Below are 24,943 nucleotides of genomic sequence, written 5' to 3'. Positions count from 1 at the left end.
GAGTTGTGGCTAGCTACAGTACTTTAAATACAGCAGCCACAAGCAATAAACTGCAGGACTGTGAAGAGTGCCTGCAAAATATGAGCTCTCCCTTTGGATTTACCCTTTGAGAAGTTTTCCTCCCATAGCCATTGTAGAGGTTTCAAAAGTCTAATTATTTCATTTGGCAAATCTAGCATTTCTCCAATCCTCATTTTCAGGCTAATTAGCAGAAAGTTGAGTGAAAAAAAAAATCAAGCACAATTATTTATACTATTGGGCCAAACCCCTTGACAAATTCTACAACTACTTAAAACTTCATAAAACTCATCAGCTTTATCTTACTAAAAGAATGTTTTTCAACGTAAGAATTTTACAGTAACATACATAGCACTTGCACTGGGGAGTATGTAGGGTATGTCTGTATGGTGCACGGCAGAATCATGAAGAGATTCCCAAACTAGCTCCTCATGTACTAGTTTGGAAATCGAAACAATGTTGTTCCGTTAACACAATGCTGCATCTGGACAACTAGCTCTGCAGAGATCTAAAACATTAAGTGGGCCTATGCCTTCCCTCCTACCCACCAAGCCTCAGAGTATTTGGTGCCCCGTGTTGCCAATTACTGTAATTTTATCATGAGTTTTGTGATGTTTTGTATTTTTGCTTCAGCTTTTAGATCCTGGAGCAGTTTGTTCATATGGAGATCTAAATTATTTCCATTAAAAAAATTAGTTAGTTACTACTTGAAGAATAGCTGTAAAACTATGATCTCACTTAAATTTAAGTACACAGATAAAATCTGTGTAAGATGAGGGCCTGCATCAGCCAAGGCTAATCACACAACATAAAGTAAAAATAAAAAGAAGTTTTATTATCCTATAATTTTCAGATTTCTCTTCATACTCAATAAGATTTTAAGCCTCAGGTTAGGCATAATAATAATTATATTCATTTTATAAATGGGAAAAAGCCAGCAGGAGGGAGAGTTTGTGGGGAAAGTTGGGGGTTTTATTGGGGATTTTGTATGAAGGTTATTCCTTCTGCTGTTGCAGAAACCTTTTGAGCTAGTAGGGTAATGGGCCCAACCCTGTGAGATTTTCAATCTTGTCTTTGAAAGATAATAATCCAGTGAAGTTCTTTGTAGTTTGCTTGAACAAGTATTGTCAAACAGGATTAGGTTCTAATTTATTACCAAGGGCTAAGTATTGTCATCATAAGGCTCTAGTTCTACAGTTGCTTCATGTGTGAAACTTCCTTTATGTTGTTGGATGTGCCATAATATTCTGCAAGGCTAAAATGGTGTTAAGGGATAAAAGTCCTAGTTTGCTTGAGGAAAATCTTCAACTGCAGAGCTGAGGAAGACAACTTTTTACCAAGCTGGCATGGGCACTAGCATGCCAGGAGTCAGAATTGGAGTGGGAGGAATACATTAGGGATGGGGCTAATGCATACACCACTTGGAGATTTGGTGTAGTGTTAGCATTGATAGACAGTCCATGAAGGCTGCCATAACTTACAATGACCTTCAGGACTGTTTAATACCACAGGCCTCTCCAGTTCACTCCCAGCCCTCTCCAGTTCACTCCCAGCCGTAGGCTGGTAAATGACCTAGAGCTCTACACTCAATTGTGTAAGTTCTAGTATTCTTCATTAAAATATTTGTGTGTGATATCACTGCAGAGTGTGTGTGTGTGTGTGTGTGTGTGTGTGTGTGTGTGTGCGCGCGCGCGCTTTTGCCTCTTGGTGGTAATGAATATCTTTATCTCCTGCTGACAGCAAAAGAGAATTGGGCACTTGGTACTTCAGAGGATCAGGCCTTTAGTAAGCGTGTGCATGCTCTAACTCAACTTAAACTTAAGGAAGCTGTATATATCTATGTTTATTTGTCATGCATGTTTGGTGATAACAGTTTCTGTTTAATGTAAGCCATTCTGTATAGTCTTTCAAATTTCAATTTCATGGTTAATTCCATTTCAGCAGTGCAGGTACCCATTTGTAGAAACAGAGCTGCATTGCAGTGTATATTATAGGAACATTATCAATAGAATTTATCGTGGAAAAAGCAGGATCTCTTGTTTCTCAGTAAAATACAAGGTATTTTATATAGGCTTTTGCTTTTTTCTCTAGTTTTGTTGACACAATGTAAAATGAATTGAAAAAATAACACAAAAGCACATATGTATAAAGAGATCCATCAAAGCTGATTAGGAGCAAGCATGTGTCTGTGTATCTGTGTGTTCTAAGCAAATGTGCTCGTTTACAAGGCAAAAAAGCCCTTTAAGAGAGGTATTTGCCTGATAGCAAAGCCTATGGAAGAACTCACTAAAGATGACTGAGTTGTTAAGGTTTTACTTGAATAGTTATTTTGCTTTATTTGACTTAGTGATCACCTTTCCTAGCATTGCTAGACCTGCATGTGGCAAATATATATATAAGTGAAGAAATCACTGTATATTTTTCCATATCTCTGATTATATAAAGCTGCTGTATAGAAACACAAGATTATTTTTTCTTTTACTTTTCAAATGTTGGGTGAGTCACTAATATCCTGATTGCAAATCAAACCCGTGTGTTAGCAGATATTTTTTCATGGTTGATCCATTAATTTTTTTAATATATTATTAATAACTATGATGTGCTCTGTGAAAAACTCCTCTAAAAATAGGTGCCTGCTTTTTCCTTAGACATGTAGAAAGCCCTGCTTTCAAAAACTTGTCTAAATCTACCCCCACTAATCTATCTGGTCCATGGGAGAGAGGTTGTCCATCTAGGGGAGGGCTAGGTAGTCGGGGGGTACAGGGGGCATAAAAATAGCCCAGTGCCAGGGTGGTGGGTAGGAAAAGCACAGCCCTGGGACTGGGACCAGTGTCTGTACATAGCCTTGGTTATACAGGACAAGGTAATCAAACAGGTAATAGGTAAACAGGTATTACCCAGAGCACAAGAGAAGAAATGAGAAGAGGAAGTGGAGGGCAGAGGCTTTTAGGTTGGAGAAAAAACTGAATCTGGGAAAATATGATGCTTTGTACCCAGTAAAGAGTTATACTCTCCCAGTAAGCCCCAAGGAGCATTGCACGAGGGAGTAGATGTATATGTAATCCCCTAGGGAAAATGTAGAAATAGATAGAAAATATAGTGTGAGAGTTCTCCCACAAGCTGCTGTTGAGTGTGTGTGATTCTTCTTGTTGATAGGTACTTTCCTGTGCAACTCATATACGTGCTCACATATACCTATACGTGCTCACATATACCTATTTAATCTATACATGTCTGCATTCAGTACCACTGCATCACTTTTCTTTTAGATTAGACTCTTAATGCTGCCTTCTGCCTGTTTTCAAACTACAGATAATATAAAACAGGCATATGACTGTTTCTAGATTAAACCCTGCAATACCAGCTATTCTAACCAAAAGGCTATGCTTGAAATAAAATGAACTGTTCTCCTTCTGATTTTTGCTGTAAGAGTTGAAGCTCAGCATGGGCCTCCCATGACCATCATTATGCATTCATTACCAAGTGGTGGCATTTATTTGAATTTTGCAAGTGTAATGGTAATGCTATGTTCATTATTTTTTCATGAGTGCATCTTACTATAATAATCTTCTGTTCTCAGTCCTCGTGTTTTTGTCAGAACTTATTACATCAGTGAAGAACTCTTTGTTTCATTTTAGCATTGAAAATAAGTTGTCAGCTGTTTCAGTTTTAGAACACTCACGCAATTAATTATTCTCTGATGTATACCAGTAGCTTACTTGGTTTTGTCCAGATATATTTAAATAAATAGAAAGAACTTTAAAAACAAAAACAAACAAACAAAACAAAAAAACCCTTGGTTAAAATTTTTCAACCAACACCCATGATATTGAACATTTTGCATGTAATAAAAATCATTTTCAAAGGCCTGTTGTTTTCTCATTCTGTAGGCATAATCCACTGGTTTACTGTGGTCTCAGAGCTTATGTTGCTTTTTATTCCTTTAATTTTTGTTTCAGTGTCACATGGCAGAAAATCAGGGAGAGAATTTGTACCATCTGGATTGGCTGTCATCATCTGCAGAAATGGTTGACTTGCTGATTTATACGAGACAAACACACTTAACTTTCAGTTTTTTCAACAGATTTCTTTCCCATAACAATTAAAACCAAGTCATTTCTTGTTTTAACATTTTTATTTTTTTATTATATAGACACGTGTGTGTATGCGTGTGTGTGTGTATGTATGTGTGTGTGCATGTGTGTGTGTGTGTGTATGTATGTATGTATGTATTCATAATCAAAATGGCTTGATGCCTATTTCCAGCTGAGAGGAAGGAGGGAGAGGGGCATGGATGAGATGGATATCTATAGCCATATAGTGTATGTACACATCCTAGTATAAAAAGTACTAAGGTAGAATTATGGAATGAATATAAATGTGTTTTCCATAATTCTAGCTTAGTATTTTATTATAAAAACTTTAGAAATTATTAAAAGCAACCAATATATGATATTGATTTCTACTGTAATTACACTTCAAATTTTCTGTTATTTAGAATGATTCTTCCAGTTTGAAAGATATTCCCTAGAACTAAAATGGAAGATATTAGGAGAAGCAATAAAACCAGTCAGATAGAAAGTATTACAGTGCATCCATGGTACTGATTGTTGTTTTTCTGTTATGCCTATTTTGCTCATTTTAGGTTTTAAAAAAGCAATTCAACATCACAATATGAAGAACACAGAAAATTGTAGATAAAAATGTCGTAGTCTAATTTTTTAAGACTTGTGCTTTCTAATGCAAGCTCTTCACTGTTCAGAATATTGGAAGTGAGAAAACCTAGCTAATATAACCAAACTTTTGTTTCCTTGCATAACTTGGAGATTTTTATGGGTGAAAATGCAGTTTTAACTCCAGATAGAACAGGATATAGAAGAAATTAGGTTAGTAAGCTTGCAGTTGTCTAACAAAACCATTTCCTGATAGCTTCATTTTATTGTCAGTTTTTTGCCAAGTACCTGATGCACCTCAACTGTTTGGAAACCATGCAGAAAAAGTGGATAAGATCTTTAGTATAATGCTGTTTAAGTACAGTTGTTGTTTATAGTATTCCACAGTTTTTTATTGTACAGATTTTCTTGGGAAACTGTTTTGCTTCTTTGAACAACACTCCATGTTTATCTTGAACAACAATGACGCTCACTTGCTTTCAGCTAGGTTCCCCCTGAAAGCTCTTACAAAATAAGAAAAAATCCAATTACTGGGAGGTTGAGCAGTCATGATTTAAAGATATACAAGTAACTGTAGAGGGTTAGTGGGCCCCTCAAAATGTCCTAGTGGGGTTTTCAAAATGGGTCAGTGCCTATTGCATCTCATTTTAAAATGAAAACTCCAGTAGGAACCTGCAGACAAGGTTCTTTGGGTGAATCCGATATCGTTTATTAGACCAACATAAATAGCTGGGGGGAAAATGGTAAGCAAACTTTCGGGTTTAAAAACCCTTCATGAGGCTGAGGAAGTTTATGCAGTTGGTGTGTCTCTTCCTGGATGGAATGAAAAGTAAAGAAGCCAGAGGCTGGGCTAGTATGCATGCAAGATAGGCAGTAGGAACCTACATGCATTTTTACACAGATCATGCTTTTCTGAAATGAAGACTGTGTTCACTTTTTCTTGGATATTTCTTGGATATTAATAAAGAGAAAGCACTTATGATAATATTGCAACTGGCAGTACAAATCCATAATGTAGCAGCAGTCTTCAGTGAAGATCTTTGGATGGGTGTAGAATTCTGATAATCGGGAAGGTAAATTAATTGGGATTTGGCCATAGAGCACAGGTTGCTACTGGTGGGTAAGAAGAATTCCCTCTTGAATAAAGAAGGATAAATGATCATTTTCTGCAGAATTTAAGTTGTAATTAAAGAAAAGTCTCTCTAGTTTGTCTGTTGCAACAGCAAGTTAAACTAATAAGGGCCTTGCTGCATGGAGCACTTAGTACTTATTAAATCTGTGGAATATTATGCAGTATTAAATTGAGAATCCATTTTGAATGGTTGCACAGTAACATTTGCTGCCATCTCTAATGGGTATAGCTCACTGTCTTGCTGCTAGAGAGCTGATAAGTAGGCATCCCGGCATGCTTTCTTGGAGCATATTTTTCACATACTTCTGACTGTGCCTGTAAACAGATAAGTGCAGTGAAAGGTGCTGGTTGACTGACTGTCTTACTGAGAACACAAATTTCAATCACTTCTTTGGTAGGCACTGGATCTCCATGCTTCCTTACCCAATAGTCCCAGCTAGGATTGGATATCCAGCAACTACCTGGAGATGGCAACGAATAAATCCATCCGTTGTCCTGGCTGTTGTTATCCACAATCATTTTGTGCTTTGGTAGCTCTAGTGAGGTGGTAATTTGAGGACCACGATGCTGTCATGGGTACCATGCTGGCCCACTTATAGGAGGCACAACATGATGGCATGTGGCCTAGGGCATTGTAGGGCCAATATTGGATAACATCTCACACTGTTGGCCACTCCTGGTGAGTTTAGATATGTGGGAGCAGCTCATACTTGAAACCTGGGACAATGAGCCCTGGCAGCAGAACTTCTGGATGTCCCGTGGCACCCTCATGGATCTTTGCACTGAACTAGCCTCTCTGCTACAGTTCCCGCCCCCCGCCCTCCCAGAAACTGGGACAGTTCTGGAGGAACCCACAGGAAGGGAAGCCTCTTTCTTGCACTTTGGATGGTGCCTGGGCTGAAGTAGCACTCCTGGCTGAGCATCCCAGACAGAACCATCATCAGGCTGCTCTGATCAGGGAAGCCTTGGATGACTACTTTCAGGGAAAATGTCTTGCTGGGTAGGATGGAGTACAGGGGACCTCTGAGTGATTGTGAACCCTTCATTTTCTATGCTGCATCTTTAATTTTCTGTTATCCACTTTTCCAGAACATCTCAGTAAACATCTTCAGTTGGGATGGCAGCCTGGGGTTGGGCAACCAAGACATGGGTCCTATGTTGGGGTTTACAAGGGCTGGGTGGGAAGAGGAAACTGAGACATGGGGGTTTTGTGAAGGCTGGCTGGGTGAGATAAACTGAGGCATGGGGTACAGTGTCGGGTTTTTGCAGGGGCTGGCTGGGAAGGAGAAACCAATGCATGGGCCACTGGGTGAGTTGAGGTTGTTAACAACTCAAGTGGAAGACTGAACAGGAACAAATTTTATAACTGCAAACGTTTTTTCTTCAAATAAACCTGAAATGAATATTTGAAAATGAAGGCCTTCTCACAAGCAATGTTGATGAGCTTAAAACTCCTACCACTGCAAACTGCACTAAATGTACAGGTGCATTAATTGTATTATGGGGCAGTTTTGGGTCCACCCAAGTCCCTTATCAACAGGTTTCCCTGCTGGCTGGGAGAGTCCCTGGTAGTGCTGTGGCATGGAAGCATGCCTCCTCAGTCTATTGGATGGCCTCAAGAAGCTCCATAACCGTATCTCCATGGACAGGCCTAAGTCTGCAATGCTGAGGAGATGGTTTATAGCAGATAGCACCAGGGTCCATCCTCCCATCTCATCATTGCCACTGTTTTGTGACACTGCTTCCTTGCTGCTGGGTGCAGGCACTTGAGAAGGTGGTGGCATTTCCCATCTCCCAGGGAAGGGAAGGACTACCTCTGCTAGGCTGTTAATATAATCTTCCATTCAGACCTCCACTCCCTGCTTGGCATTCAGTCATACTAGGAGCCAAGGCAGCTGGAGTATGGGAAAAAGTGCATAGGGCATACCTGGCCAGCCTCCCTGTACTCCCACTGACCATCAGGTGGCAGGTGCTGGAGGGCAGTCACCATGGTAGCCTGTGTTGGTATGAGACTGCCATCGTTGCCTGTGGTCAGGTGGGGAAGTACAGGGAGGTGGTTAGGGCTGCCTACTGCCTCATACACAGCAGTAGCCACTGCTGACCCAGGGGGGCAAAAGAAATCTCATGAGGTTCAACCAAGAGAGACGAGTGCAAAGTCCTGCACTTAAGAGGGCAGGCTAATAGCTGTTATTGCTACATGGGGATGCCTGGGAGTGAGCAGCAGGCAGGCTATTGTCATTGCTTTGCAGAAAAATCTGAGGGGGGAGCAGGTAAATCACTTTTCCAGTCAGAACTTCTCACCGATTAATTAACCTTTAAGCCATTGCATCCCCTAACTGGCTCAGTGATTTAGCACCTTACACCAGGCTGTAAGTGGGCTATTGACCCATGCACAATGGCTGTGCTCCAATTTTCAGTTTCCTCTGCATTGTGTCCCCTCCCCTCTGGTAAGTTTGCAGGGTTGGGCAGCAGTCTACACCCACTGACACTCCTGTTCCTAGACACTGCCCTGAGCTATTTGCCACAGCTGCAGCTCAGGGGCACTTCCAAGTCACAAACAGCCTCCATAGTTCCAGATGCCTGAATGCACCATCAGTCACTGTTTCCACCAGAGTTGCTGAAATTTACCAGCATTGTCCATTTGCACCTACATGATGAGGTCTCATCTAAGCTGTCCCTCATGACCCTCATGATGGGGGTCTCATCTAGTCTCGTCTTGTGTGTCTGGATCAGAGCCTGGCTGAGGAACAAATCCATGGAGCAGTCATCCTTATTCTCCTTCATGGCCATTTCAGCAACGGGCAGCAGAGTGATGACTCCTTCATTATTTTTGTTGTCATTGCACCACACTTGGTCCAAAAGTGTATATTGCACCGCATGGTGAAGAGTGACAGCATGTTCCTCAAGGCTGCTGGACAGCTCTTTGTGGTAGGCTGCCAGGGTCCTTGTGACGCCCAAGACTTTGCTGGTGTCCCTACCTGAAAGGTACTGTAACTTCAGGCACTTGATTTTTAGTATGGATCTGCACCAGTCCTGTTAGTGCCCCCAAGCTGCTATTTGTGCTGTGATGCACTCATAGACTGCCTGGTGTTATCAGCTACTCTTTCTGACTTGGTGGTTGTGGCAATGGTTTTTTCCCCACCCTAGGTCAGGACGAGGGCCAGCACCTCACCACAATTCTAGTTTGAAGCCCACCTACTGAGGTCAGTGAGAGGAGAATGGGCATCCTCTGGGCATTCAGGTCCTGGAGCTAAGTGATCATTGTTTGTATTAAGCCGCTCAAGTAGCAAGCCTTAGCAAACCTTAAGGGTATCAATGGGTACTTGAGAAGGTGCTATGTGGCTTGGGTTCACATCCCCTGGGGGAGCATAAGGGTGTTGCCTTGGGGCCAGTACCACCTCCCTGGGCAGTAGAGGGCTGGTGGGTGGATAGACTGTCCTATGGAATAGGAGTGCAGGGGTGGCCAGGAGTGGTTTATTCTGAGATGCTGGAGGACTACAAATTGCTATCTCCATGGAGTAGTCTAATGATAGTTGATCATGTGTTACTTAATATGATCTGAAGATATTCCTTGTGCAAAAAGTCATAACTGTTCTGTGATACAAGCACAATTAGCATATTTAAGTGCCTTTAACATGTACCACATGTAACATGCACCATGGCCCTAGGACACTTGTCAGCTTAACTGCTGCAATTCAGAACCCTGATGATGAAACTGGCAAGAGTATGTCTCCATATAGCTCCTTGAAATAATGCCCATGAAGCAGCAGAGAAAGCACCAGAACTTCTGTATTTGTTCTTTCCGCTGTCCCTTTGTCATATCTTTCAGATAGTCAGCTGCCTGGTAGGTGTCTGGCAAATTTGTCAAGCCTATTCACACACCATAATAGCATGATTTGTGCAGCCCTTATATTTAATACACCAGACACAGATTTGAAAAAGGACTAGAGGTGACCTATGAGGAATACACGGATGGTAATTATGCTAATTACTCATGAAAATTCAGGTAGCACATACCCACTTGATCCATTTATTTCAGGCAGTGTGCCAATTAAAAAGCACATGCTATTAGCAGTTTGTTCCTTTTGAAAAATATCCCTGGATCAGCAGGTACTCTGAAGAGTTGCCTCAGTTTCTCCCCTAACACCTGAACTTTCTAATACAAAACTATTTCTTTATGAGGGAATGTTAAATACTACCAAGAATCCCCCAAAATGGAATGAACACGTAGGAATCAAGTGCATTTTACACTGTGTTAAATGAGTTGTTTGAATACAGACACTGCATATATTTCATCTGTGGTCAGTCTGTGTCAAATCTTAAAAAGAGAACCATATACAATGAGAGCATTTACTCATGGTAATATTTTTAAGTCAAAAAGCGTAATGTATTATTTGCTTACAGACAACTGAGAGAAGAGCCTTGGAAGTGATAGCAGGGCGAAACTAGACACTTTCTCCCATTTGTGCATATTAACATTCAGAACAAAGAGACTCACCTAAAAAGATCAACCTTTACAGGGAAGCCAAGCTGCAGTATGTTTCTGCTTAAAAAGGTTTACTAAATTTTGGGGCCTTCTAAATCCATTGAAACTCAGATACTGGGAATTACAGCAGCAGATCCTAGGAAATCAGGGCCCATTCAACCTGTTCCTGCCCTTACTGTAGGGCTGCTTTTTTCCGATAGTTATCTTCTCAGCTAACACATGCATATGTCACAGTGGATGTGTATATATTGCTGTCTGAGACACTTATTTTGTCTCCAGTCTCATAGTATCTGAGTGCTTCATAATCCTATGTACTTGTCCTCACAAAATCCGTGAGACATACTTTTCCCACTTTTCAGATGAGAAGCTAAGGCAGAAACAAAAAACCAACTTCGCAAATGCATTTAGGCATCTATACCTCCCACTGAAATCCTATGTGACCTGCCCAAGGTTGCATAGTAAGTATGTAATGGAACAGTATATTGAATATCATTTTCCAAGCCCCAGACTAACACACTGACTACTGGATCATTCTTCCTCCTTCAATATAAGCTACTTAGAGCTTTAGCTATGCGCAGTGCATTTTGAAGCAATAATATGTGAATTTTATGAGGGAAATGCCATGTATAGTCACATATGATTGTACACCTTCTTTGCATTCTGCTAGTCCTTCCTGCTTTCTCTATGTGACACTGAGGGCAGATTTATGTTATGGATATACTGGAAGTGTCTGTACCCACTGATCTGCTATTTGGCTCCGTTCTTCATCACAGGTGCATATAAGCTTTGGAAAGTGTCTGTGCCATTCAAGGGAGATGGACTGGAACTTTTGAACCAGAAATGAAAATTAGCTTTATAATAGGTATGCTATTGAATGGAATTGAAGGGACTCAAGTAGTAGAATCTCTGTACAGAAAAAACCAAAGGAGAAAGGAGATTACCTGTGCATGCTAAAAAGGTGTTTATGCTGTCGGGCTCCTACTGTTAGAAGGAGGAGGAGGGAACCAAAAAACAGAGATCAGGAGTCTCCCTGAGGTTTGAAAAAGGGTACTATGACAGAAGAAATGGCTTGGTATTTGACATTCACAGCAGTTGACTGGGTTGGTGTAGGTGCTGTGTAAGAGGTAGGGTAATGGACAGTGTTGCTATCACATTTATAATGAACTATAATAGACACGAACCTCCAGGAGCTTCCTTTGTTCCCTATTTCTGTAAATGAAACATTGAAAAGTCCACAAAAATGTGTTGTGCACTGGTAATTGTATGGTTCAATGGACGGAGCTAAAACACATACACAATAAGGATAATAAGCACCTTTGTTCTTTAACAGTGACTCCTAGAGCTCTTCCTAAAATAAAGTGAACACAGTTTAAATTTTGCAGTGTAGTTTCTATTTGATATGAAGGTGGGAGAGGCAGGCAATTCTGTGTCTGTAAATATATTTGACTTTGGGAAGGTAGTACTGCATGAAAGTATAACCCATCATATTTCAGTTGAGTGTTACTGTATTATTTTTTATCCAGGAAAGAATTTTTTAAAGGAAGTTAGCAGGTCAGTCAGATGCACTGGGATGAGCTGAAAAATCATCAGGAATTGAAATTAGGTTTCCAGGGTTCAGCATATGTTATGATGAAGGTGCCAACCAAGATAAAGTATGTTACACTCTTTAAACCTGTTCAGACTGTGTTCCAATCATTTGGAACCAAAATGAATTGCTCACAAATTGCATGGACCAAATGCCTACTAAAGAAAGCTGGTTTCCACTTGTGTGTGCTCCTAGCTATTCCTCCCCAATCTATAGACTGTACAGACTGTAAGTATTATGAGTTACAGGCAAATGAGTTGTGGAAAACTGTCTGTGCCAAGTGAATGAAAATGCTGGAGAGAGTAAATTCTGTATCTAAGGCAGGAAATTCTATTTTAAAAATACTATTTATATGTCTTAAATTTTGGTTTTATCTGGTTTCTCAGGAGTTGGCTGTTCAGATTTTTGTTTCATTCATGGAGCAGCCTAGTCTCCCTCTGACTAAATAATGTTTACTACTGTGTTGCCTCTTGAAAAAATGTCTTCCCAAAAGCTGTCTTCAACTGGTTTTTTAAATTATCTTGTGGCCTGTTTTTTTTAATATTCTGTACATCTGGCTTCCATTATAATGTGGCTATGAGTCCTAATTCATTTTTTTAGAGAACCGTTTATATAGGAGGCTTCCCAAATGGGTAAGGCCAAATCCCAGGCCTCTCTCTCTCTCTTTGCAATGCTGAGTTTCCCGCACTGCCTCAGACACTTGGGCAAGTGGTGAGGAGGACAGTATGAGAATACCTACAGAGAAAGATAAAGGAGTAAGTCTCTGTTGCTACATGTGGAGGGTAGAGATCTCTGCATTGCAATGCACTTCACACACATGCACACACACACACACACACACACGCATATATACATATACACATATATAAAAAAAGCTTGCAATGCCAAAAAACTTCCAACAGATCCTGAATTTCTATAGCCTCGAAGGAGTAGTAAGCACTGCAAATGGCATGCGTCGTGTGGGAGTGTGTCAGGAGTGTTAAACACGTGCATTTATATGTGTGAGAAGCTGATAGGAGTGGGGACTGCTTTTGCTCTTTGTCCTTCCACATACCTAATGGCTTCTGAGGTGTGTAGTTTTTGTAAGGATTACTGGGGCCAATGTTTTGACCTTTAATTAGGAAGAATGGGTGCACTAATCTATATCACAAAAGGACCTGATGAAATTTCACTTAAAACTAGAACTGAGCCTTCTTTATGGTTCAAGCAAGCTCACTGAGCTTTGATTTTTGCTATCCTTTGTGGTGTTCATCTTGACGTGTACCTCTCAGCTAGAACTGGGAGAGAAAATGTTAGACTGTCAGTAGAAAAGCTGTGTTTGCAAGATTTCTCACACTGGCAGAAACAAAATACTATAAATCTTGCAAGATTTGCAGACCCCTAAGGGTTGGCTAGAAGTCAGATAAAATTCTCAACTTTTGGATGTTTATGCAAAATAAACCTCTGAATCTTTTGAGATCCCACCTTCATATATAATTTGATTGAAAAACAAATTTCAAATTAAGAATGAATGAAGACATCACATTAAAACTGATTTTTGATGGAAATCAAGTTTTCAGCAGGGGGGGTTTCAGCCTAAGTGTCTGCCTTCTGTGGAAAATGTTGACTTTTCATTCAAAAACTGAACACTTAAATACTTAAGTGTTTGGCTGAAACCCAAAGAATTTATATCAGAAATGATGCTGTAATATTTCAGAACAATTGTAATGGATGTTTTATGCCTTCATTCTCTTCAGTGACCTGCACTTGCCATCCAAACCCTCTCCCCATAACACATGGTAATAGCATAGTAAGAAGGGGGACTGGAGCACATTACAGGAAATGTCATCTAAACAAGAAGTTCAACCTCTTGAAAAGAACAAGGCCATGAGATACTACTCATCATGTAGAAAAATCAAATACAAAATTTGAGTTTTGGCCCCAAAAAAATTAGTTTGAATGTTGTTGTTATGCCTTGTTTCATTGCTTTTGGTCCTTATTTGAAAGGAAGAGAAGTAGAAGTTCCAAAACTGGACAACAGATTAAGTAGATTCAGAATAAAGTTTATTTTTAATTACAGGTTAGGGACAGACATTACACACAAACTGGTTTAAGTGATCAGAAAGTGGCTTAAACCTGTAACAGAACAGATGTTCAGTGCCCACAGTCCACTCCGAAAATGACTGAAACCAGTTTGAGATATTAGACTTAGCTGATTTGGGTCAAACTGGTTTATGCAATGTCTGTCCCAGACCTCTTCCTGATTTAAGTTAAATCAGACTCCCCCAGCATCCCGGCATGCTCTCTGGGTGAGGCAGGACTCTGCTCCACAGCAGAGTTGGCCCCTCCCCTCTGCTCCCTGGCTGCAGCTTGGGCAGAGACTGCAGGCATCGGTCTGGCTTCAACCCTGCTCCCCACCCCTCTCTCCTCACCAATCGCTGCTAAGCAGGGATTCCCCACTCCCCTCTGCTTTACACAGACACCTCTCAGCATTAGCTAGCATACCGCATGCTGGCTACATCCGTTCTGTGAGATACCGGACAAAGGCAGACAGGACTGTGTCCACTTAGGGCTTTTGGGAGCTAATCAGGAGGCAGCTGGTAATGTCCTTCCATTGGAAAAATTGTTTGAGAAGAGCTTGAACTAACTCAGAAAACCTTATGTTTTCTTTGTTTTCTTAATGGGCTGATAAACACTGAGTTAGAGGTGATAAATACTGTGTTATCAACTGCTTGCTGTGCTGCTCAGGAGAGGGTGGGTTGAACTCCTCCTTAATCAGAGCATCCTGCCAGGGCCCAGCCACACCCCCCTTTAGCTCAGCACTCTGGAAGGGAAGGGAGGGCTGCTCTAGTGCCTCCCAGCTTCTAGCCTGAGCCACTGCAGGCATATGCAGTGGGATGTCTGTGTGGTTATAAACCAGTTTAGCCTAGCCAACTTAGACGAACCTGCAAAGATTGAATCAATTCAGGCTCAGGCTTTTTGAATGTGTCACTAACCAGAATGTTCAAGAAGAATTATTTTGTATTTTCACAAAATATGTATTAGGAAATACGTGTGTTTACTTCTGGGTAAAATGACTATCAAAGAATATTTTTATATATACATGAGAGAGAGAGACCTCTAGATTCTTTCTTGAAAAAAGAATAGAAATAAGTGTTGGAAGAATAATGAAATATCTTTGTGCAGATATGACTCATAACCTTGATAATTTTTTTTTTAATTTTGTAGTGAAAACTGTTTCTGATTATGTCTATGAGTTTATAAAGTAAATTAGATTTTGGTTACGTACAGATGTTCAGAGAGGTTAGGGGGAAGATTAGATTGTGTTAAAAATGGCCATCCAATCTAACTTAGTTCTCCCACATTCAGACCTTACACTTAAATCCCTAGTTTGGTCAATCTAAATGTTAACTGTATGGAAGTTCCACGATGGTTAGATTGGTCAAAAAATGGCTGACCCACTCTAATTTAACTGTACCTCAGAGGGGCACTAATTTAGATTTGGGTATGGCTGGACTGATCTAACTTATCTTCTGTACATGTTTCAAGTGCAGTTCCCCCTCCTCCCCACCTCAGCATTTTTCCTAACTGAGCTATTTCTTAACCCTCCTGGCACTGGCCCATCCCTTCTATCCACCCCCAAATGTACAACCTCCCCATGAACCAGTCAGCCCTGCCCCGAAGCCCATCAAACCCCCCTCAATTGCACAAGCTGCATCCAGCACCAGTTTTACCAGCATTTGCTGCTGCCAAGAGCCAGTCAAAGCACATTGGAGTTGGGGAAAGGGTGAGTGGGACAAGGCATGGGGTTGGCTCGTTATGCAGTTGGTTTGCTATGGGTTTGTTTGTCTGGGGTAGGGGTGGGTCAGGGGGCTAAAAATAGTTCCTGGTTGGGGAAGATTCCCTCCAATCCTGCTAAACCCCCATGAAGCTGCCAGTCCTTCTGATCCACCTTCACCCTTCCCTTCCCAACTTACTTCTGTTGAGCTCCTGGTCACCAGTGAACATTGGTAAAACATTTCCCTAAGTTTGTGGGAGATGAGGTGTTCAATGACATGAGGGGAACTGGAGGGTGGGGGTCCAGTGGGGTTTGGCAGGACCAGAGAGCCTCTCCAATCCCACCAACCCCACCCTGAGCTCCCTGACCCCCCCACCTAACCCAATTTACCTTAGATCAGGGTTCCAGTACCTATCTAATTACTGAGGTAGCTCATGGGACCATTTTTAACTCAACCTCACCCCCAAACTTCTAACTATAATGTCTGTACATTATAAAGCTTCTATTTTCTATTCATCTCACAGTCATCTTTTAAAATATAGAAAATCACCCCAAAACTGAACTATGCCTGGTTTAGTCAAAACTTTCCCAAAAGACATAAGAGAAACAAGGATTAATGTTTCCTTTTTAATGATTGCAACGCTAGCTTTAATTAATTTTGCTACGTAAGTCATTCTTTATTCACAAAACATAATTGGTGCTTGATGTAGAATTTTTTTTCAATAAAATATATTAAGTAAAATCCTATGGTGACCAGCAGGAAGTTTAGAGATAAGCAGTAGCTAAAGGGAAAGGGGGGGGGAGGAAGCATGAAGCAGGGCCCATAACGTATTCCTTATCTCCCAGTATCTTTTTTTTAACAGTACACTGTTTGTCCTTAATTAATGTGACACAATAGCTATATTATTCTTCTTTACAAAGCCCAATTCATTTTTTGTTTTATCATTCATGAAATATCAAATAGAAAAGCTTTAAATAGGATGCATGTAAGTTGAATGACTTAATCCTGCAAATGTATTTACTATAGAGCTTGCTATCATGAGTAGTACAAATTGTTTCAGTGCAGCATGGTCATAAGACTCCATGACAAAGTGCAGAAGTCAGTGGTTTAAATTCACAAAAACATTCATAAGCTGGTTTGGGGCCATGTCTATGTGGCATGAACGCTTGTACGATCGCTATACACGTATATAATATGAAGTGAGTTCCAGACCATGAAAGCTTGTAATACATTTGTATATACTTACTTTGGTTAGTTTATAAGGAGCAGATCTACCTTCTATAATGGCATTTTGTCATGTAAAACTAGTGTAAGTTTAATGAGAATCTGGCTTTTAGTTTGGAGATGAAACTAAACTGAAAAAACAAAACACAGTTGCAAACCGAATTCTTCATGGGTTGACATCAAAACTGTAATTCAGACCAAGGCGATGTGTAGGGGGTGCAAGCGGGTGCACATGCACCCCCTAAGTGTGGCGATGCACCCCCTACGAAAAGGCAGTGCCTGCGGGCAGTCACCAATCCCCGCTGGCCACTGCTGCCCTTGTTGGCGTCTGCGGGTGGTTACCGACCCCTGGTTGATGCTCGCCAGCCCCTCCCCGCCACCACCAACAGTGCCAGTGATGCCTGCGAGAGCTCCCACTTATTGCCACCATCTTCCCACCACTGCTGTTGCCTCCCCACCCCCCAGCCACCGGAGGCACACGTCCATTCATGATTCAGACCAAACTCACTTGAAAATATTTTTGGGTTTTTTCAATGTTATACTCAAGTTTGCTTGAAAAGCTTGCAAACTTGAGGTTATCTTTAAAAATATTAGGCCAAGTTTTAACTGTAAGAAAGCTCCAAGCCTGGTGACTTCCTTATGTTATAATTTGTAACATATTTTCACTATCATTTTGTTGCTGCATTAGGCATATGCATTGAGTGGAGAGTGAGAATAGAGACCTTAAGGGAGATTTGTGTCAGGAGAAATATGGATTGTTTTGCTGCACAGAGTCTCTGTAGGCCTAAATGTCTGTCTTTTCAAGGTGCCACTGACTGAACAGGGACTTAATTTGGAATAGTTTTATTGGTTTTTGTTTATATGTGCATTTGTTCCAAAAAAAAAAATCTTACTTTAAGCAGCAACTTAACATAAATGGGAAATGGTTGACTCTTGGTTGTACAACAGGAAACGTTGTGTCGGACAAAAATCCCTTCCTATTTCACCTTGAAAACCTGTTCCTTTGTTGTTGTAAGTGATAGTTAATGTACAATAACCCATAATCCATTTGTTAATCATCAGTTCATTGAAATTAGGGTTGCTTTTGGCAGATTCCTAACATCTATTTGTAGTATTTATTTTGGATAGCAAAGGGAGTTGACAAAGCAAGAATTATTATGTGGTCTTCTGCTATTTTTAAAGAAATGAAAGGGGGGAATCTATCATCATACCAAATAAAACAGCTAGAAACAAGTCTAATGTTTATATCTCTTTTATGCACTGTTTTATCTCACCTTTTCTCAGCATGAAAGCTTTCATGTCAAAGGAGCTGTGTTTATAAGAGGAGCAGAGAGGAAACTCTGCAACTTTCAGAACACATGTCACAGCATCTGGCTTCTTTGCAGGCTTTTGAAGGTGGTTGTGCTGACAGCTTCAGAACTGCCCGTTAGACTGCCAAGACAGCTGTAAAAGTAGCTGGCTAACACTATTCTTTTGAACATCATTTTCATAGGATTTAACTTTGAATCTGAGAGAAAAAATACTTTCATCTTTAATTAATTAGTACCCTTTACATTTCTATTTTCATTATTCATTTTTGGAGCAAAACTGGCTTCTTTTTCTCATGAACAACATAAAGCACTTGTTTTTTTGTAGGGCGGTGTTCCTTTTGTTTTAAGGATGGGGTGAGGTATTAATATTACTAATCATTTAATTTTCTATGTGTATTTTACTGTGATACATTTGGAGGGAACTGAAGAGAAATCATATGCTAAATATTCAGCAAAACCACAAGTTACCTTCATGAACATCTGGATATACTTAAATACATCTGGAGAGTGATTTTAGAGATGTATCATCTTCCACAGAGCATAAGGATTTGGGAATGGGCCTTCAAAATGAGGCCTTGCTATTTCTTCTCAATCCATTAAGCATTTTAGGATTTTAGGGAAGATCGTAAGGATGATTCTTTGTATCCTTCAAATCTTTCCAGGCTCCCATAAAACTCTTTCCTCAGGGTCTTGGAGATTTCTGTTTTTATTACTTGAATCTTAGTGAGCATTTAATAGTATCTTTACAGCTTTATTTTTCATAGTACAGTGTGCAATAATGGGTAACTTACCTGAGATGAAAAACTATATTAAAGAAAAAATTACAGATTTTTTTCTAATAAGTAATAGAATATATTAGCATTAGGCTTTATTACAGTGTATTAATTATCTTAACAGAGGGCTATACATTTCCTTCATTTAATATATACAGGAAAAAATTTCAATCAACACTGACCTTTAAGACTCCTACTGGTTTTATATTCTGTAGATGGTGAAACTGACTGCAAATTAGATTCTGCAATATACCTTGTTCCTTATATTTTTCAACTGATTAGTTTCAGAGAGTTGGCAGTAACTTACACTGTTGCATTCAGTTTGCAATTTTGTAGCAATCTCAAGCACCGTGTTCAACCCCGCAAGGTACTGTTGAGAGATGCTGTCAAACTCTTTAGATATATGTATTTTCATTCTCTCGCCATGCTTGGTACTCATTTAAAAGAACCAGTCTTTAATTTATAAAGCAACATTTTCCAGATGAAATTTACAAAGACAGGAATCTGTCACATATTAATTCAGTAATATCTGCATGTTAATGTGTGGACATTTACTCTCAGAGTTCCAATTAGGAAGTTATTATACTCTAGTGAATATTCTTTTTGTAATTTTTAATAAACAATAATTGTGCAACTGTACAGTCCTGTATTACATACCAATTATACTAGTTTCATCATTAATATACCACTGTTTTGGTTTTTTTTTTTACTTGGACTGTGTTTTATGTTTATTTGTCATCTAGGAATTGCAAGGTAATTGGAGCTATGTTTACATAAAGGGAGATGATTGTACATCAGATATAATAAAAAAACATAAAAAAGAAATAACACTGTTGAAAATAAATTTAACGTTTTCAGTCTTCTAAAGTGGTAGTATAATTGATAAGGTGGAAAGCATTTAAAATGCACTTTGCCTCAATCTCCCTTTCACAGTATATTATTTTGGATAGGATATAAACAGTAGTTTTCAACCATCATGTGCATGTTAACCTGATCTCTGCTGGATGGAACTGGAACTGCTCATCTGTCTTAATACAATTACAGCTGAGGAAGATTTCTCTTTAGCACAAGTGATGGAGGACTGTGATTGTTTTGGAATAAAAAGTACCGAGTTCTGTCTTGCTGTCACCACATGAGGTCATGGTGTATGGTTTAGAGATGACTGAAACATCAGATCCGTTACGATCTTAAAAAGGCAGATTTGGAGGAGGAGGTGGCAGTCAGGTTGCAAATGAATCAATGAATGTGCAAATCCATTAATTTCAATTATGTAATGTTGATGGTTTGATATTTGGAGCCAAAGTCAACTTGACAGTAATATCTGGATTTCTAAATGGAATACACATTTTGTAGTCCATTTTTAATATTCTTCAGTTGTGTAAAATTCTGAATTTTAATTGAATAACAAATTATAAAATGCTATCATTTACAGACCTCTTTATATTTTTCTATTGACTCATCCTTTTCTCTTTTTGGTAATCAACAGGTGTTTCTTGGAAGATGGAGCTTCAAAAGGTGCCTGGCTGAACCGGTCAAGTATTATTTTTGCAGGAGAGGATAAATGGTCAGTAGATCCTCGAGTTTCAATTGCAACAGCAAATAGAAGGGAATACAGCCTCCAGATACAGGATGTAGATGTGACAGATGATGGTCCATACACTTGTTCTGTGCAGACCCAACACACTCCTAGAACAATGCAGGTGCACCTAATTGTACAAGGTATGTATTTTTTCAAGTGTGAATCACTATTAGGAATGAGCTGGAACAATCATCATCTAGAGAAAGGGTCTTGTCAGAAATGTTTAGAAGTATGTTATCTTAATGTACAATATTGTGACCAGAATACATCTTGCTAGGGTTTTTTGTATTTATGTTATACCCTTGCCTCAAGGATCTGGTACACTATAACAAGGTTAGATTAACTTTGTGCTTTTCAGCAGAGATCCTCTGGTAAATATTTAATGAAGCTAAATCCTCATCTCCTTTGCCTCATAGTAGATAGTAAGCTATTTACTTCTATCCCGTTCATGACCTAAATGATAGGCATCTTAGTATGTTTTCAGATGCTCACTCAAAATTCCTCTGTGATGTCTTCATGGATGCACTTTTTAAAATAATGCATTAATTAATAACTGTGTTGAATATTTTATAAAAGATATAACAGTTTTCAAATTAATGAACTAGTTCGGGCTTTTTTTTTTTAGCCTGTTTAGTTTACTAGAGCATGAAGTCATGGTGTGAGATAAATTTATGTAGAATAGACTAAAACTGTTTGGATATTACTTATTCTTTGGAATAGGTCATCATCATATTGCTGCCAGTGTCAGCAACAGGTTTCATTGCTACATAACTGGAACAACAAGCCATTGTTCAACAGGTGTACATTCAAAAGACATTTCTGTAATCATTCATTACATGATTATTTCGCTTTTCTTGTTCTACTAATTTTGACTTGTCAAATCCTCTAACATACTACAAATGTTCTGAAGTGCCAAATGGAGGTCCAGTTACTTTATGCGCATTTCTGTGACTTATGTGGCATCTAAATAAGCAACATCATGGTTGCTCTTCATTACTTGCAGGGATTAAGTAATTTTCTTCTGGAATCAGATGTTACTTCTTGGTTATCTCATATGTTCAGGGCAGAATATGGGCAGGGTATTTCACAGTGTGAAATTCTTTTTTCTTATTTTAAAAATAGTAACAATACACACATTCTAATTTAATAGTTGCCTCTTCAACAAGCCAAGCAGGTAATGTTGAGCTGCACAAAGTGCATACCCTAATATTAGATCTACAACTGTTGCTGTTCTGCAGAGCTTTCTGCCATTTAGAAGAAGATTTATTTTTTCAAAGCTCAGTCTATCATACAATGAATAAGGCAAGTCTTTAATCATATCATGCTGTTTACAGATGTAATTATTCATTTGAAAATGACTGGCATTTATGCAGTTTTCCAGTTGCATTAATAAAGTTCAAGAGTGAGAAACATCAATAAGCCAAACAGGGTCAATTCAAGCAGTAAATAAATGTCATGGAAAACAACGTTCCTCAAGTAGAGATGATTATCTACATGCTAAAACAAGCCATTGCACACATTTTTATTCCTTAGATCTCCTACAATCTTTCCTGTCAAAGCATGCCTGTGAACACATTTGAAAACTGCTTTTGCATGATGAAATTTGAAACCTAAGTCAATCATTGAGAGGGTCAATAGTTTTTCATTTTTTGAGGACTGAAAGTATCAAAATGTGTTTTAAAGCACTTGTTTTTGCTTGAATAAGCAGCCCAATAATCATCTGTTTTCAAGCATCCATAAAACTTAATTAAAAAGAAAATTTGGAGACAGGTAGAATAGACATTAGCAATGTAAGGCAGTGCCTTTCAGTGTTGTTCAGCAGTTTAAATCCAGCTGCAGCTGGCAGTGACCAAAAGCCATTTAATTACTTTTTAGTGGCCTTCATAAAATAACTTTAGTGACCTTTTCTCAGCTCTCCATGGAGAGGCACCTATTTTACTAGTTAAACCTTATGTGAACCTTGTACTCTAGCTGGTTTTGCTGGACAGGCTAAAGATTAAATGCTCATAGACATGTTCCATTCAGGTTAAAGTGGAGGTCTGTCAGCAGGGTATATTGGGTAAATCTGTAGCATCCTCATTTGTGTCCTGCTGTTTTCCTGGGTGGGGAACTTCAGTTCAAAAATGTTACATTACTGTATTTTCACAAAAACTGTAATAGTTCATTGGTTTTAACACAGAAAAGTGTTACTTATGTGTTAGAAATACTGTACATGTTAATTGTCCAGAGCTGCTTGTTTCCTTGAGTTACAAAATGCAAAAACCTAACTATAACAGCCAGTTGTTGTCACTTGGGTTGTGCCTATATGATGTGAGGCAGTGCCATGCAGAGGTAACTGGCCCTAGCTTGACTGAAGAGTGCTGTTGAGTCAAAGAGCACATCAGAACTCTTTGACCTGTGCTACTCAGTGCTACTTCTGGAACTGGAAGCAGTTAATTAGACAGGTTAGGGCAGCATTTTCTACAGGCTGGTATGCCCTGATGAGAATATGGCTCACATGGTTAATATTGCTTCCAGCATTAGAGTTAGCCCATTAAAGACTACTCTAGGCCAGGGTTTTTCAACCTCTTTGGATTAGTATACCCCCGGCGGCTGGATGTGGAGTGGAGTGGGCAGGGGGGAAGGAGGGATGGCATGCAGCCAAATGCAGAGTGGCAGCAGCTGCCACATGAGAGATTCCCCTATGTCTGGTCAGGCAGGCAGCACCTGTGTGGCAGCATGGGATGGTGTATGGTGGTGCTCTGCCCCACCCACCCGTGTCTATCCCCTAGGCCTTTCTCAAGTACCCCCAGGGTACACGTACCCCTGGTTGACAATCCCTGCTCTAGACTATTTCTGTACAGTACTTGTCTTGTACCATACAGACATTCTTCCAGTTAGTTATTTTTTAACCAATTGTTTTCTAACACAGAATGCATAAAAACTTGAGAGAGCATGGACCAGAATCCACATCTCTTGCCACAGCAAGTACTTTAACTGCTATGCTTTAGATCCAGATTCCCTTTCACTTGCTCTGCTGCAGGCACAATGACTTCCTTTCTTGACTGAGGCTGCAGCTTCTTCAATAGTCTTTTCCTGGGATGCTGGATGTGTAGGTTTGAATGCACTCATATTATCCATATACCCTTTGGATAAGGGCTCAAAACCCAGGCATCCTTCTTTTTGGAAGAGTGCTGTATTTTATGAACTATCAAATATGGGAATAGCCAGGGGTGGATTGGGGGGAGGCAGAGGAGAGGTGCCACTGGTGCACTTGTACCTCACTTGGATCCCTGGTCTACCCAAAGTTTAAAACCAACTGCCTGGCAGTGGCAGCAGCATTTCTAGTCAGGAATTGCTGAGGGAGTTACTTGACTTCATGGCTCATTAGAATATACTCAATCCCTTCTAAACTTTTAATTCCACAGGTGTTAGGGACCCTTTCTTTTTCTTAATAGTTGTGATGTTCCACTAATCCAGCTGTCCTTTTATCCTTCAGTTCTGCTGTCTGTTAACTGCCCCCCAGCAATGAAGCTCCTATTTCACATCCCTGTGCATTGGTTCTAACTCATTCCAATGAAGAGATATTTGTTTTTGCTTTAATCCAAAACTGACTAATATAGCCCTATCATATTAGTAAAACTTCTGGTTTATTTTTAATGAGAAAAAAATGTGTGTTGTTTTATTTGTGATGATGCACCTCAGCGTCTTAACCCCCACCCCCTTTTCAAAACTCTAGGTTCACCCATGGACATAACTACCAGGATTGTCAACTGCACATAGATTTATGAACAGTCCATAAAAACAAAGCTAAAAATGTTTATCAGCAAAGTCTGTATAAAAAATTGAGCTGGCCTTAAAAAAACTAGGAACATAGAGAATCAAGAGCTTAATTGAGACCTCAGTGGAAGTGTTGATAAACAGAGCAGAGCAGGAGTGTGGCTGAGCAGGAGTGTAGCTCAGCACCCTTCAGGGTCTCTGTCGTAGGGCTTTGTGGCGCACTGGAACCTGGAATCTCTGTAGCCCTGCCCTGCCCCCAAACCAGCCACTTGCTGCTGCATCGCATCACTTGCCTTTAATGGCTGCTTACCTAGAAGGCAGGGAGGGTGTATGGCTTTGGGTAGCCTAAGGGCCTTGTTGCATGGTAATTTTGGGCTGCTCTTGGAGCTCTTAATGCCCCTAGATTGTCTGCACATTAGCACCTGAAACAGTTTTTAAGTGCTTGTTAGGTGGCTCAAACTGATGCCACTCCAGGGCAGGATTATGTCTGATCCATGCTGCCCAGCTCCTGTTCCACTAAGATGTAGCCACTCTAGGTACCTTAGAGCAGGGGTGGGCAAAATATGGCCTGCAGGCCAGATCCAGCCCACCAAACCACTCCGTCTGGCCCACAGGGCCCCTAAAAAATTTAGAAAATATTTATCTG

General features: G+C 39.9%; 1 protein-coding gene across 1 annotated transcript in view; it reads left to right on the top strand.

Annotated features, from left to right (window-relative positions):
• Positions 1 to 24,943, top strand: part of NEGR1 (neuronal growth regulator 1) — a 652,982-nt gene that overhangs the window by 258,520 nt on the left and 369,519 nt on the right. The window contains exon 2 of the mRNA XM_019531621.1: positions 20,446 to 20,678. Coding sequence (XP_019387166.1) covers positions 20,446 to 20,678 — 233 coding nt within the window. The remainder of the gene's footprint in view (positions 1 to 20,445; positions 20,679 to 24,943) is intronic.

Source organism: Crocodylus porosus, unplaced genomic scaffold (genome assembly GCF_001723895.1).
Source record: "Crocodylus porosus isolate Cpor-Errol unplaced genomic scaffold, CroPor_comp1, whole genome shotgun sequence".
In the NCBI taxonomy this organism is placed as follows: domain Eukaryota; kingdom Metazoa; phylum Chordata; order Crocodylia; family Crocodylidae; genus Crocodylus; species Crocodylus porosus.
Note: the sequence above shows the minus strand (reverse complement) of the source record. Positions and strands in the feature narration are given on the sequence as shown.